This window comes from Anguilla rostrata, chromosome 13 (genome assembly GCF_018555375.3).
Source record: "Anguilla rostrata isolate EN2019 chromosome 13, ASM1855537v3, whole genome shotgun sequence".
Lineage (NCBI taxonomy): Eukaryota > Metazoa > Chordata > Actinopteri > Anguilliformes > Anguillidae > Anguilla > Anguilla rostrata.
Window position 1 is genome coordinate 19,037,387 of NC_057945.1, and position 13,056 is coordinate 19,050,442.

Below are 13,056 nucleotides of genomic sequence, written 5' to 3' on the forward strand. Positions count from 1 at the left end.
AATTTTGTTAGATACAGAGCAGGCTTAGCTGACTCGTTTTGAAAAGAGGGCAGAAAGTCAATTTTAAAATATTATAATATCATACAGTAGAATGGCCATTACATTTAGTTGAAAACATTTCTAATTTTTAGAAGTGTCAAGATTTCTGACTAATATAAGATTCTAATAGCCTATTCATTTGATCGCTGATGAACTTCGAATTGGCCTTAAGGCCATGCTTCCACCTGCTGGAGGGGGCAGAAACTGCAGTTCCTTCCATTCCAGATAATAGTCAGAGACTGTAAAAAATAGATAATAGTACATAGGCAGTCGTCTGGATTTTCCTGACAGAACTAGAACTGAGCACTTGCTTCTGCCATATAAGCGATGTGCATGCATGCACCTTCTGGATGAGTGTAAATTAGATACTGCCCTTCAACATTTGTGAATCTGTTGAGGACTCCCTCACCTTTCTCATGTATTTTTTTTAATTCCACCAAAACTGTTCCCTTTAAACCAGACAGTGGGGCTCATCCACACTGTAAAATTGTGTCTTAGCAGGATGAGCAAAGGATGAGTAGGCTCATTAGATATGAGCAAAACATGCCTTAGGTTAAATTGTTAGATCGCTATCTTTTCAGAACCAGCTCAAATGAGAGTGTTATGACTATTGTAAGTAAATTAAAAACCGTCCCACTGAATTACGTTAGCCATTAGCAGAAATGTACTCCACCCACAGCTCCCTGGTGGATATCCATGATTTGAACATTAAACCATATTTATATTTCTAATTTCTAGATGTATTTACTGCAACAAAATGTTACACTGTAGGCTACCTAGACAGCTAGGTACCAGCTATCCATATTAAACTTTCGTAAATTATTAGGCAATTTTCAATAGGATGACGTGACACTCTTACCCATTTACAAATTTATTGTAATCCACAGCTCATAATTGGGTAATAAATTCCGCGTAGTGCGGAGAGGAATATAATGGGTAGTCAATAGCAAGAGTTCGGAAACTGTCAACATAATCTTTGCTAATGCCAACCGGCTGCCAGACTCTTCTTGAAAATGACTGTCATAACCACATATCATAACGGTCGCTCATATTCATAGACTGCTCATATTACACAGATTTCTATTGGTAGAGATCGCGTGCAGGTAGGCGGGAGTTATTGGCGTGTAATGAGAAGAGGCGGGGCTTTAGGGTTGGACAGAAAAAGAAGGAAAGCGGAGACACCCGAGAAAACACGGTAAATAAGTTTAAATTTGTCCTTTGTATTATTGTAGTTTGCCATTGGGAAAATAACTGCAGTAAAAATGTTTATTTTCAGGATACTTTCAAAGTGTAGTGAATAAATAAAAACAATACGTTCAACTAGCTAGATTAAGCTATCTGGAACGGACATATATATAAAAAAGCTAGCTAGCTAACGTTTGCTAGCGCTAGTAGTGAGTGATGCGTACGGAAAGTTAAAGTGGTCTCCACCTTTTATTAGCTTGCTAGCTACCTAGGCATGGCAACTCTCAAGCAAACTAATTAATCTGAATGGTTGGATCTCAGGTTAGCTAACGTTAATCAGCCAATTCTTAAGGTTTGTCAGATTAAATCAAACTGCTAGATGTGATAACATTAATTTTATAACTGTTATTAACTATTGCAACCGCGTTACCTAATGAGATGGCGCTAGCTAGCAAACATAGGTAATCATGACACAAATGACAGTCAGTCATTTTCATACCATGACGGTAATAATGACTGGTTGCTACATTACCTAAATATATCGTTACTTAAATGATAAATGTCCTGCGCCATGGTGACATGGATTACAAACCTTTGCTTCTTTGCCACTGATATAGTCTACTATAGACTGACTAACCAGTGCATATACAAAAGAGACTGTTGACAAGCTAACTTAGCAATATCATGTCAAAATTGGTTTTGCGGCATGTTCGCGTTCGCTGTGCATTGTTACTATCGTGGGTAGTGGTTCAGTGGAAATATAGTTAGCTAACATTAATGAACATTAGCTAACTAACGTTAACTAATGAAAACGCAAATGAAACGGCAAAACTGTGGCTAACTACGACGTTAAAGTTTGTCCTTTCCCTTTGATTGTCCTCACTTGCTATCAACCCAAGTAACTTTTTGTTTTAGCCAACTTACGTGGCATACAGAGATAACATTAGTTTCCCATCTAGCTCTTTACTTGTGCCCAATAATATTCAAGTAGCTACAAAGTGTTAGTTGGATATTTAACCAAGAGAGATTTGTTAACACGTCCACCAAGTGTACGTGTATGCGCCTTTAAATGGGGAAAAAAATCGTTTCAGGCGGTTTTTGGGTGCGGTGGGACGGCGCATGGGCCTGGCAAGGATGTCGTGCTGAGTTAACCGATTGGCCACTGTGCAGTAACAGAATCACCGTTCGGAATGAAAGCTCAAGTCGGTTTACGTGTCGTTAATTATTTAGATCAGACATTATCGATGTTTTGCCTGTTTTTCCCCCTAGTACGTAATTATGCATATTATTGTTGTCATGCGCCGCCGCCCCCCAGAATGATCCGTTTTCCGGTCAGACTTCACTTCCGTATCTGAACTTCCGGTTCAGTCTTCATTCACTTTATTCACTTAGATGATTGGAGATTGAAATAGAAACCGATTGTCTTTGGTTCACGCTGTTGTTAGTTATCTGGTGAAAAGCACGTTTTCAACGTACAAAAATAGTAAGTAACACACTGTCCACAAGCCAGTTAAAACTGGCGAATCTGTACCTGCCATTAAAAGTATTGATATCAAAATTATCCCAAGTTACAAGAAAGAATATTGGCTATGTTACCTCTCAGAAATTTAACAAGCTGTATTCCGAAGCAATACTACCCAGTGTTTCCTAAATTGTTTCAAGTAACTTGAAACTATAAGCATGCAGTACATTAATGGGGCAAACATGTGGATAGGTTTGTAAGAGTTAAGATTGATTTAATAGGCCTCAATATGTCACATTTTTATCTGTATATATGTATTCATCCACCTGGACTTTCTGTAGCATGAATGATTTTATATTTCTTGGTATAATTTTCTGTTTGTAAATGTGAATGTTACATGCTGCTAGAGAAATGCCCCCATGGGGATAGTGAAGTATTCTATGTATGTGTGTATGTACGGACAGTATTTATTTTACAATCAGTATTTATTTGAAGTTGCAAATATACAAGAACTTGTCTTCAGCTGGTAAGATAAAAAAACACAGGGCCAAGTTACTTGAAACAATATAGGAAACATTGGGTACCATTGCTTTGGAATCTAGCGTTTTTAATTTGTTTGAGATAATATTGTTTCTTGTTACTTGGTGTAATTTTGATATCAATGGCAGGCCTAGATTTAGTCAGTTTGAATGAATGACTTATAGACAGTGTGTATGTGAGTAACTGGGTATTTTTGCATGTTGAAAACGTGTTTTTCATCAGATATCATTTATATTTGTACTGTGTTTGTTATGAATAAGTGACTTTGAAAACACTTGGTACAGAAAAGTTTAGTAAGCTTGTATCCTTCGTCAAATAATGACTATGTTATAAAATTAGTTTTGGCATTAAATCAGCCTAATGGCAATGGTTTGCTTTCCCCTCGTCAGTGAAAATGGAAAATACACCCACACTTTTAGAGAGCTAGCGTTGCCAGTAGGCTGCTGAAGGACTGAAGGAGTTGTTGGCGTGCCCGTGCGGTTTTACCTGACGGCAGTATTCATGTGTGCTCGCAGATGGCTGCGATCCGTAAGAAGCTGGTGATCGTCGGGGATGGCGCCTGCGGGAAGACCTGCTTGCTCATTGTCTTCAGCAAGGACCAGTTCCCCGAGGTGTACGTGCCGACGGTGTTCGAGAACTACGTGGCGGACATAGAGGTGGACGGCAAACAGGTGAGGAGCTCAGCCGGTCGCCTTGGCCCCAGTTTCCACTGGGGACTCACTGGGGGCAGTTATAGTTTTTTTTTTTTTAAATATTATTTTTGTGCTTGCAAATGGTTTGAATTTGCTCAAGAGAACTCTGAATCAAAATGGAGGTCATATTGAGGAGTCCCAACAGATCTGTGAAAAGATCATATTCTGATAGATTTACTGTGAATGATGGACAGAGTCGGTCATTTGGGTCGGAGGTACCGTTTCCCCACTTTAACGCGCTAGCCTCAGTATCTGCTTGTGTTTAGTGTGTGTTTAGTGAGCAGGTTTTCTTTGCATCCCGCCATTTTCTGCCCTGTTGCATTTTATACAGTCAGTTTTTTTCCGTGTTGGCTCGATTTTTTTCTCCGTTCTGTATGTACTTGCTTGTGTGTATTTGGGTGCATGCATGTGTTTGCACTTGAGAGTGTGTGTGCGTGTGTATGTGCACCTGTGCGCTGATCTAAATATCCGGCTAATTGTCATTAACTGATTATGTTCTGTCCTCTGTGGACCGTGGGATACCTGTGTAAACCTCTTCCTCTGCCTCTCCCTTCTTTCTGTCTCTGACTTTGTTCGTCTCACTCTCAGGTAGAGCTGGCTTTGTGGGATACAGCAGGGCAGGAGGACTATGACAGGCTCCGCCCCCTCTCCTACCCTGACACTGATGTCATCCTCATGTGCTTCTCCATCGACAGCCCCGACAGCCTGGGTGAGGAGATGCGTGGCATTGCCCTGCGGGACACACATTTATCTCCCTCTGTGCGGCTTTCGCCAGGCTGCAGTGCAGTGCAGTAGGTCAAGCACTAGAGGCTGCGGGTTCAAATCCCATAGCGCTGCTGAAATTAGCATAACTTCCGTTTCCGTCACTTTCCCAGCTGTAAAAATTGCTATTATGTGGTACAACTGCAGTGAAAATATCTCTGGATAAGGGTGCCTGCTGCAAAAATGAATGAACTGTGAAGTGCTTTCTACAAGTTTTGTGAGGAGACAATTTTACAGTCATCTTGAAAAACTTAATTCCCATATTTGTTAAATGGTGAAACTAATCTTGGAACAGAATGCACACTAATCAAAATGGTTAGAGTGTGGCTTTGGGTTGAAAGAGCTGATCCTCCGGCTGCAGTCATTTTCAGGGATACTGGGTTTATTTCAGGGATGCTGGGTTTATTTCAGGGATGCTGAGTTCATTCGTTTGGCTTTATTTATTAGCTGTAGCAGCTCACTGTACAAGTCCTTAAATTTTGAGGGAGTGGGCCCTTGGAAGGAATAGAAAAGCTATTGAAATGGTGGCACTGGATAATAATAATGAGCTTTGTGTCTGCATGTGCCAGAGAACATTCCGGAGAAGTGGACTCCGGAGGTGAAGCACTTCTGTCCCAATGTTCCGATCATCCTGGTGGGGAACAAGAAGGACCTGCGGAACGACGAGCACACGCGTCGGGAACTGGCCAAGATGAAGCAGGTTCGCACTGCACTTTTGCACACACGCATACATGCACAAGCACACACATGTACAACCAAAACATCCCAATGCACAAACAGAAAATGAACCTGCTGAAATTTCTGTTGCTGCAGCACAGAAAATGCTGTCAGCCACACAACAGGTGTGCTGTTTTTCTACGCCAAGTTTACCTCTTTCTCTGTTTCTCTCTCTCTCTCTCTTTAACAGGAACCGGTGAAGCCAGAAGAGGGGCGGGACATGGCGAACCGCATCAATGCATTCGGCTACCTGGAGTGCTCAGCCAAGACCAAGGACGGCGTGCGGGAGGTTTTTGAGATGGCCACCAGGGCGGCGCTGCAGGCCAAGAAGCGCGGAAAGAAGAGCGGCTGCCTGCTGCTATAGAGGGCCGCGGACAGGGGAAGGGCGGGGCAGGGGGGCGGGGAGAGGGTTGCGAGGTGCAGGGAAGTTTAAAGGGAGAAGGCAGCACGGCCCCACGGGGCTGCAGCAGACTGAGAAAGAGCTGCTTTCACCGGCCAGCGCGAGAGAGGGAGAGACTTTTCAGATCGCAGATGAAAAGAAAAGGCTTCTGTCATCCCTCAGAAGAGAGACGGTTGTTGCGGTGAGAAGACGAGTGCGTGCGTTTCCCTCCGCGTGCTCGCAGGGGTTCTGTCTGCGTGTCTGTGTAGATATGTAAGTGTGGGTCTGTCTGGTCTGCCATTTTCTACTGATGTCCGAGTCTGTGGCGGAGCGTTTGAGGGCATTGATTCCCCTCTTGTTTAAAGTATCTGCTGTTCCCCAAACTGGGTCTGGAACCCCTCCCTGCACCTCTCCTCTCTCCCACAGTCCCTTTTCTGGGTTTCCACACATCAGGCACCAGTCAGGCGTAGCAACAAAAAAAATAAAATAAAATAAGGAACTGGACAAAAGTACCATTGATCCGGTTAAATAGTTGAACCAACCAGCAGTTTATTTTTTGAGTTATTGAAATATCTACTGTTTTTAAAAGTTTGCATTTACATATAAAATCCATTTTGAAAAATGACAAAAAAACAAGATAATGCTAATGCATTTTGTGAGTGTTTTTCTATGCTTGTTTGTGGGTTGTAGATTTTTAATTAAATTGAGTAGCTTGGTTTCAGCTGATTTTGTCTGAGTGGGGTGTAGATTTAATAGGAGTTTGTGAGAATAAGACAACACTTGTTGAGCACCTACAGAAGCCCTTCTGCATATAGGGTTTGGAAAGGCATGTCGTTTTGTAATTGGTACAGAATAAAGGTTTTTAGAAAAATTCAGATAATTTGCTGTTTGCCTGTGCATCGGTCCGCTCTGCGTTTGGAGTGTGGGAGTGGAGCCGCTCTGCGTTTGGAGTGTGGGAGTGGAGCCGCTCTGCGTTTGGAGTGTGGGAGTGGAGCAGCTCTGTGTTTGGAGTGTGGGAGTGGAGCCGCTCTGCGTTTGGAGTGTGGGAGTGTGGGCGTTGGTCCGCTCTGCGTTTGGAGTGTGGGAGTGTGGGAGTGGAGCTGCTCTGTGTTTGGAGTGTGGGAGTGGAGCCGCTCTGTGTTTGGAGGGTGGGAGTCTGGGAGTGGAGCCGCTCTGTGTTTGGAGTGTGGGAGTGGAGCCACTCTGCGTTTGGAGTGTGGGAGTGGAGCTGCTCTGTGTTTGGAGTGTGGGAGTGTGGGAGTCGAGCCGCTCTGTGTTTGGAGTGTGGGCGTCGGTCCACTCTGCGTTTGGAGTGTGGGAGTGGAGCCGCTCTGTGTTTGGAGTGTGGGAGTGTGGGAGTGGAGCCGCTCTGTGTTTGGAGTGTGGGAGTGTGGGAGTGGAGCCGCTCTGTGTTTGGAGTGTGGGAGTGTGGGAGTGGAGTCGCTCTGTGTTTGGAGTGTGGGAGTGGAGCTGCTCTGCGTTTGGAGTGTGGGAGTGTGGGAGTGGAGCCGCTCTGTGTTTGGAGTGTGGGAATGTGGGCGTCGGTCTGCTCTGTGTTTGGAGTGTGGGAGTCGAGCCGCTCTGTGTTTGGAGTGTGGATGTCACTGTACAAAAATCCACTTCTCCCTCCATTAAAAAGAAAAACTCTTTTTCCCTCTATTATTGTTATGATGATTATGATTTGTTATTATCTGTTTCTTTATTTGTTCTTGTACTGTATATTTAACCGTGTGAAATTATACTTGCTTGTCCTGAATTTATTATTCCTCCTTTGAAAAGTTTAAAACCTTAAAAACATTACAAAATTAAATATATAAAAGAATAAAATAAATTATATTCATTTGGGTATTACATCTTTTTTTAAGTATCATGCATAAAATGTTGTATAATGTAATGCAGAAAAAAGAACATTACCTTGATGCAGAAAAGCTTTTGTACAAATAATGAATCTTGAAATTTCCCCAGTCCGCTTTTAAAAGTACTTTGAAAATAAATTGCTTTTAGGGTAATCATGTTTGGTGCTGTTTTTTGTTAAGTCTTGTTCTGACATCGTCAAAATATTTTTGTGTTGTTGTTTTGAGTTATCATTTGTTAACTTCACCGTAATTTGGTCTGTAATTTGGTGCACCTTTGTGCACATATAACGTCTAGTTATGAACAAAGATGAGGCTTCAGAAACATGTTTTTCTTTCTTCGTATGTGTATTTCCAGAAATGTCACTACAGGGTCACTTAGGGCGATGAAATGCTTCTCCACTAGAGGGCACCGGAGCCTATGAAATGTCCATTCCTTATTTCAAGACGTATCTTTGCTACCTTCAACAAAACCAGTTTATGATCCAGTGTTGATGTTATATTTCTGTGGTTGTTATGATGCCAATAATATAAACTAATACTGCATAACAAGAGACATTTTCTTCTTTTGAGGGTATGTCCATGTAATTCAAAGGTGGAAAGTGCAGGGGTCAGAAAGTAAAAGTCCTGCCATGCATTTATTCCACCCATGAACTTGGCCAGCTGATTTCACTGATGAGTTGTACCTGCTGGCAGAGGAATTGTGTTCATTAACAAACTCAGGTGATTGGAACAAAATACTGGGGAGGACTTTTACTTTCTGAACTCGGACTTTCACCTTTGCCACGTATACATGTAGAAATCTCAGAATATCAGCATCTTGTCAGATGTGCAGATTCATCCTGTAGAGCTTTCAGAGAATCCGCTTTGTCTTCGCCATGTACTCAACCCAGCTCTACGCCTGGACTACTGCAACTCCCTCATAGCTGGCCACTGATGTCAGAACAGCCGAAACCCTACCCATATTCTGATGTAGACTGAAGATTCACCACATCAGATTAGTGATGTTACGTTCGCGAACGATCTGATTCTTGTCACTGGCTCTTTGGTACAAACGAAGGGAACCGAGTCGTACTTGGCGAGAGCCGTTCTTTTTATCGTTGTGCCTAAATTTCACTGCCTGCCCTAAATCCACTCCCCTTTATGTGAACAGTGAGAAGCAGCCAGTCACAACAGGTAGATGTGTTCGGAAAACAAATGAGCCAAACTCGAAAACGCAGCAGCATTTGGATGCACTTCAGCAATAAAAGCAACGATAAAGCGGAGTGCAATATTTGCAAAGCAAAAATATCATTTAAAGCAGGGTCAACAAACAATTTTCACCGCCACTTAAAAACACAGCATCCAACGGTGCAAGTGTTCCAACGATAATGATGACCAAGATAACGACGGCGCCAGTGCTTCTGCTGAAACCTCTAACACATCAGGTACAAGTCAGTCATCCACTGTCACTCACACCCATGCATCTACCTCTGAAACTAGCACTAGGCCTACATCATTGCCTGGCCAGGCACCAAGCTCTCATAGAACCATTGGCAGAAGACCTAAAACAAGACAGACATCTCTCCATGATTATGCAGCACCTGTCATAACCCCATTGAGACAGGGGAAGATAGATGAAGGGCTTGCTAAAATGATTGCCACGGACACTTCCAGCCATTCAAAATTGTGGAAGACAAAGGATTCAAGCGATACAGCAATACTCTCAACCCTTCCTACATTCTTCCATCAAGGAAGACAGTATCCCAGACAGTTTCAAACATTTATGAGAGAGAAGCAGCATCGCTGAAGGAAAGGGTGTCTAAAGTGTCAGCAGTTTGCTTAACCACAGATTGTTGGACATCAAGGGCTACAACCTCATTTATGGCAGTAACATGCCACTTCATTGAAGATTTCAACATGTCCTTCTGCCTATTGGACTGTTTTGAATTTAGTGATTGGCACACAGCAGAAAACCTGGCCGAAAACTTCTCAATGTTGCGAAAGATTGGAAAGTGGAAGATAAAGTGGTTTGCTGCATAACTGACAATGCTGCTAGCATTACAAAGGCTATACAAATCACAAAATGGACCCACCTTCCATGCCTGGCGCATACCATCAATCTGATTGCCAGAGATGCCCTCAAAGGCCTAAAACCCATTCTGGATAAAGTGAAGTTTCTCCAAGACAGGACAAATCATCTCAGAGAGGAGAAATTGCATTAGGCCCTCAAAAGTGAGGGAACTTGCAAGTTACAAATTTTTCTGTGAGTAAAAATAGATTGTTTTCTCTGCCTCACATTTCAGGGCTGTTGTTGGAGTCATGTTTACACATTTTTATTGTGTTATTATGTTATTTTTTAAAAGTAAGTAAGCCTTGTTTAAGCCGATGTGGCTCATAGGCCAGGGGCTCATCTCCTGTTTTTGTCAAAGCAGCTCAGGTGTACACACCCCAGGAAAGTTCACTAGTCTATTGCAGGGTTTATACTAGTAGTATCTGTATATTTTTCTATATTTTATTTTATTTTTCTCTATTTTCATAATACTTGAAATATTGTTCAGAAGTTGGGCCTTTTGCACACCGTATTATTATTTTGATAAGTTGTTTTGCTATTTATTCTTAAAAATTTTCTCTTGAAATGTCAGATAATTGTTTATCTATCTGATTTGCACTAAAATCTGTTTTGCACAAAAGTTCATTATACTGAGTGTGCGAATAAAAAGTTTTCTGATATTAAGTGTTGCATGAATTGCATTCAAGGCAAGGCAACTTTATTAACATAACACATTTCATGCAGAGAGTAAATTCAAAGTAGTAAATTCACTGACAAAGCAGAGCGATATGGCGTCACCTTGTGTACAATGTTTACAATGCAGATCATTGACATTAGGTCTGGCAATACGAGTAGGCTAATTCAGTGCTGCTAAACCTAGTCCACACATGCAAAATGCAATTATATTGGTGGGATGTTTAAGTTTGAAGTTTGAATCCAAATCTTATCCTATCATTATCCTAGTGATTATTTCGCAGATAAACCTAGTAACCCCCGCCCCCTAAAATAAAAGATAAAGAAAAAAGAACGATGAGTCGTTCTGGCTCTCGGAAAGGAACGGAGCCATAAAATCCGTTTTCCCATCACTACTTCAGATTGTGCCATGGCTCCCCGACTCCCGCTTGACAACCTTTCTTTTTATGTTCGTTGTTAGGTTAATATTACTTATTAATTGTCCCCTGCCTTTGTGGTATCGCATTGTTTCTCTTGTGTTCTCTGGCAACATTGAGTTGGACCATAGTTATTCATAGCAGCATGCAAGATTTCGTGTGTAACAGTTGACGGGCCAGCATTGGTAAAATGTGTACACCCATTAACCATGGAAAGTCTGAAATGCAGTTTTAAGACGCTTATACACACAAGGCTGAACCGAAGTCCTCTGTCTACATGAACAAGTGTACGGTCTCTGTCGCCAAGTTTCCAACCACAAAGATCCGATTTTTAGTTTCTTTCGTAAAGCGGACCACACGAATGTAGCCTATTGCTTTTCTTTTTTGTTTTGATAGGGTCGATCTATTTTTAGTGCACACTAAAAATAAAAACGCAGAGACAATTAGTACCGACTACCGTTTCCGTCTGATTCTACAACCAGTCGCTTTCAGACAGTTTCTCATGGTAACAAATGTGACGTTAAAATAGCCTCCTAATGGAAACGCTGGGGCAGACCTGACTGAGTGCTACGTTCTGCTGCAACCTGGTGCAAAATAAAGCCATTTAAAGATGAATTGGTAGACCTAGGCCTACGTAGGCCTACCCTCTTCACTTTGATGCGTCTTCTGCTAAGCAGAACAAAAGAGTGCACGCGGTTTTTTTCTTTCTCAAAACGAATTCAGGATTTTCCAACCATTGTATAAACGGAATTGAAACTTTCCCCTCAGACAGACTTAAGTAATTACGTATACCTCATTACACACCTACCACGCTGTGAAAATAAAAAAATAAAATGTAAAAATATTTTTGCATCCTTGAGCAATGTTGTTTGCTTGTAGACGTCTCCTATTGAAAGTGTTACATACGCTTTTTCGATAGCTGATGTGAACCGACCCTCATTGCGCATTCTTCATCTAGCTGCTTGGTCTTGCTATCATGTCATATTGGTACCAGACCTAGGTCACATACCTGCAGAAAGCCATTTCAGGTGTGTACATCTGTAGTTCAGGGCTCTATCACCTTCCAAAGGAACGTAGCAATGTAATATCCTTAGCAGGAAATATAAGTAAAAATATGTTCCTGCAGTAATCTTCAGGTATAAGACTTTTTTTTATTTACAATAAATAAACCAATCACTCAGAGTTGCCATGACAAACAACATGCTTTTTGCTGTTATACATACAGAATGCAATCTAAAGAGAAAACGAGAGGGTTGGTAGGCTGCTCTAGGAGGCCCTGCCATGTGGCTTCAGATTTGGAGATTAGAGACACTAGACACTGTTAGCGCTAGAAACCATGTGCATGTAGTGTCAATCTGGGGAGACCTTAGGCATTTAAAATTGTGTTTAATATTTATTAAAGAAATGTATTTTACTCATCAACATGTTTGACTTTTTAAGTTAATTTAGTGTTTAATGTCAAATGTGTTCAGCTAAATTGTTTGCTGTGTTGATGTAGCTTCATCTTCTGGATCTTCTCCAAGTGATTAAGGGAAAATAAATAGCTGCCTGGTCACAGGAATTTATAATAAGTGCACACCAGATTCATTACATTAAAAACAGCTAGTGACTACTGACATGTCAAAGCTGTTTCAAGTATATTTCCACAGTGCTAGGCTAAATATTTTTGGAGTAAATGAGCAAAACCCATGGCGTCTGTCCCCTACATAAGATTCCTTAGATGCTGTAAACATGCTGAAAACACTCCTGCAAATAACTGAAAATTTTCAACTGATAAATTACAATCCAAAACATACAAAATCATAAAGAAGAAGAATTTTGTTCAGAATATGAGTATTTAAGTAGCAAATACACAGTGCTACATTAGTGGGCCTTGAGACACTGCTACCCAAAAGATGCTGTGATGTGACATGCTCTCAGTGCTGGGCATCGCACCTTTATGAAAACTCAGTGTATGTGCAGTAGCTCAGCCCTCAGGACTATGCTCACCCTTTGCATAGGTCTTTGCAAGTCCTTGCGATGGAGCTGTCAAATCTCTGTGGTCCTGAGCCACTGAAACAGGAAAACACAGCTAAAAAAAAAAAAGGCATCACAAATTGTTGTGGTCATGTTGTTAGCACCCCAGCCAATCAGAATCCTGCAGCGTCTGCGGTCTCATTTCATTTTGCTAGGTCTTCACTTCCTGCTTCAGTTATCAATTCGTTCACTTCAGAAATGTTTTTTATGATGAGGAAAATGTTGATAATTATTATTTTATTTATTGCTATTATGCTTTCCTGTTATGTG

General features: G+C 41.5%; 1 protein-coding gene across 2 annotated transcripts; it reads left to right on the forward strand.

The window, feature by feature from the left end:
• The first annotated feature begins 1,078 nt into the window (after positions 1-1,078).
• Positions 1,079-7,785, forward strand: LOC135238510 (rho-related GTP-binding protein RhoA-C). 2 transcript variants are annotated; one of them, XM_064306468.1, is made up of 5 exons: positions 1,079-1,234; positions 3,742-3,897; positions 4,507-4,627; positions 5,250-5,380; positions 5,588-7,785. In XM_064306468.1, exons 2-5 carry the CDS (start codon positions 3,742-3,744, stop codon positions 5,759-5,761), a joined length of 582 nt encoding a protein of 193 aa, XP_064162538.1. In that variant the 5' UTR covers positions 1,079-1,234; the 3' UTR covers positions 5,762-7,785. The 2 variants fall into 2 exon arrangements, with proteins under 2 accessions (XP_064162538.1, XP_064162539.1); XM_064306469.1 differs by lacking the exon at positions 1,079-1,234 and adding an exon at positions 2,562-2,707.
• The last annotated feature ends 5,271 nt before the right edge of the window (positions 7,786-13,056 follow it).

Coding starts and splice junctions, on each gene's coding strand:
- LOC135238510 (XM_064306468.1), top strand. CDS start 3,742: ATGGCTGCGATCCGTAAGAAGCTGGTGATCGTCGGGGATGGCGCCTGC. Junction 3,898..4,506: donor TAGAGGTGGACGGCAAACAG/GTGAGGAGCTCA, acceptor TCTCACTCTCAG/GTAGAGCTGGCTTTGTGGGA. Junction 4,628..5,249: donor CGACAGCCCCGACAGCCTGG/GTGAGGAGATGC, acceptor TGCATGTGCCAG/AGAACATTCCGGAGAAGTGG.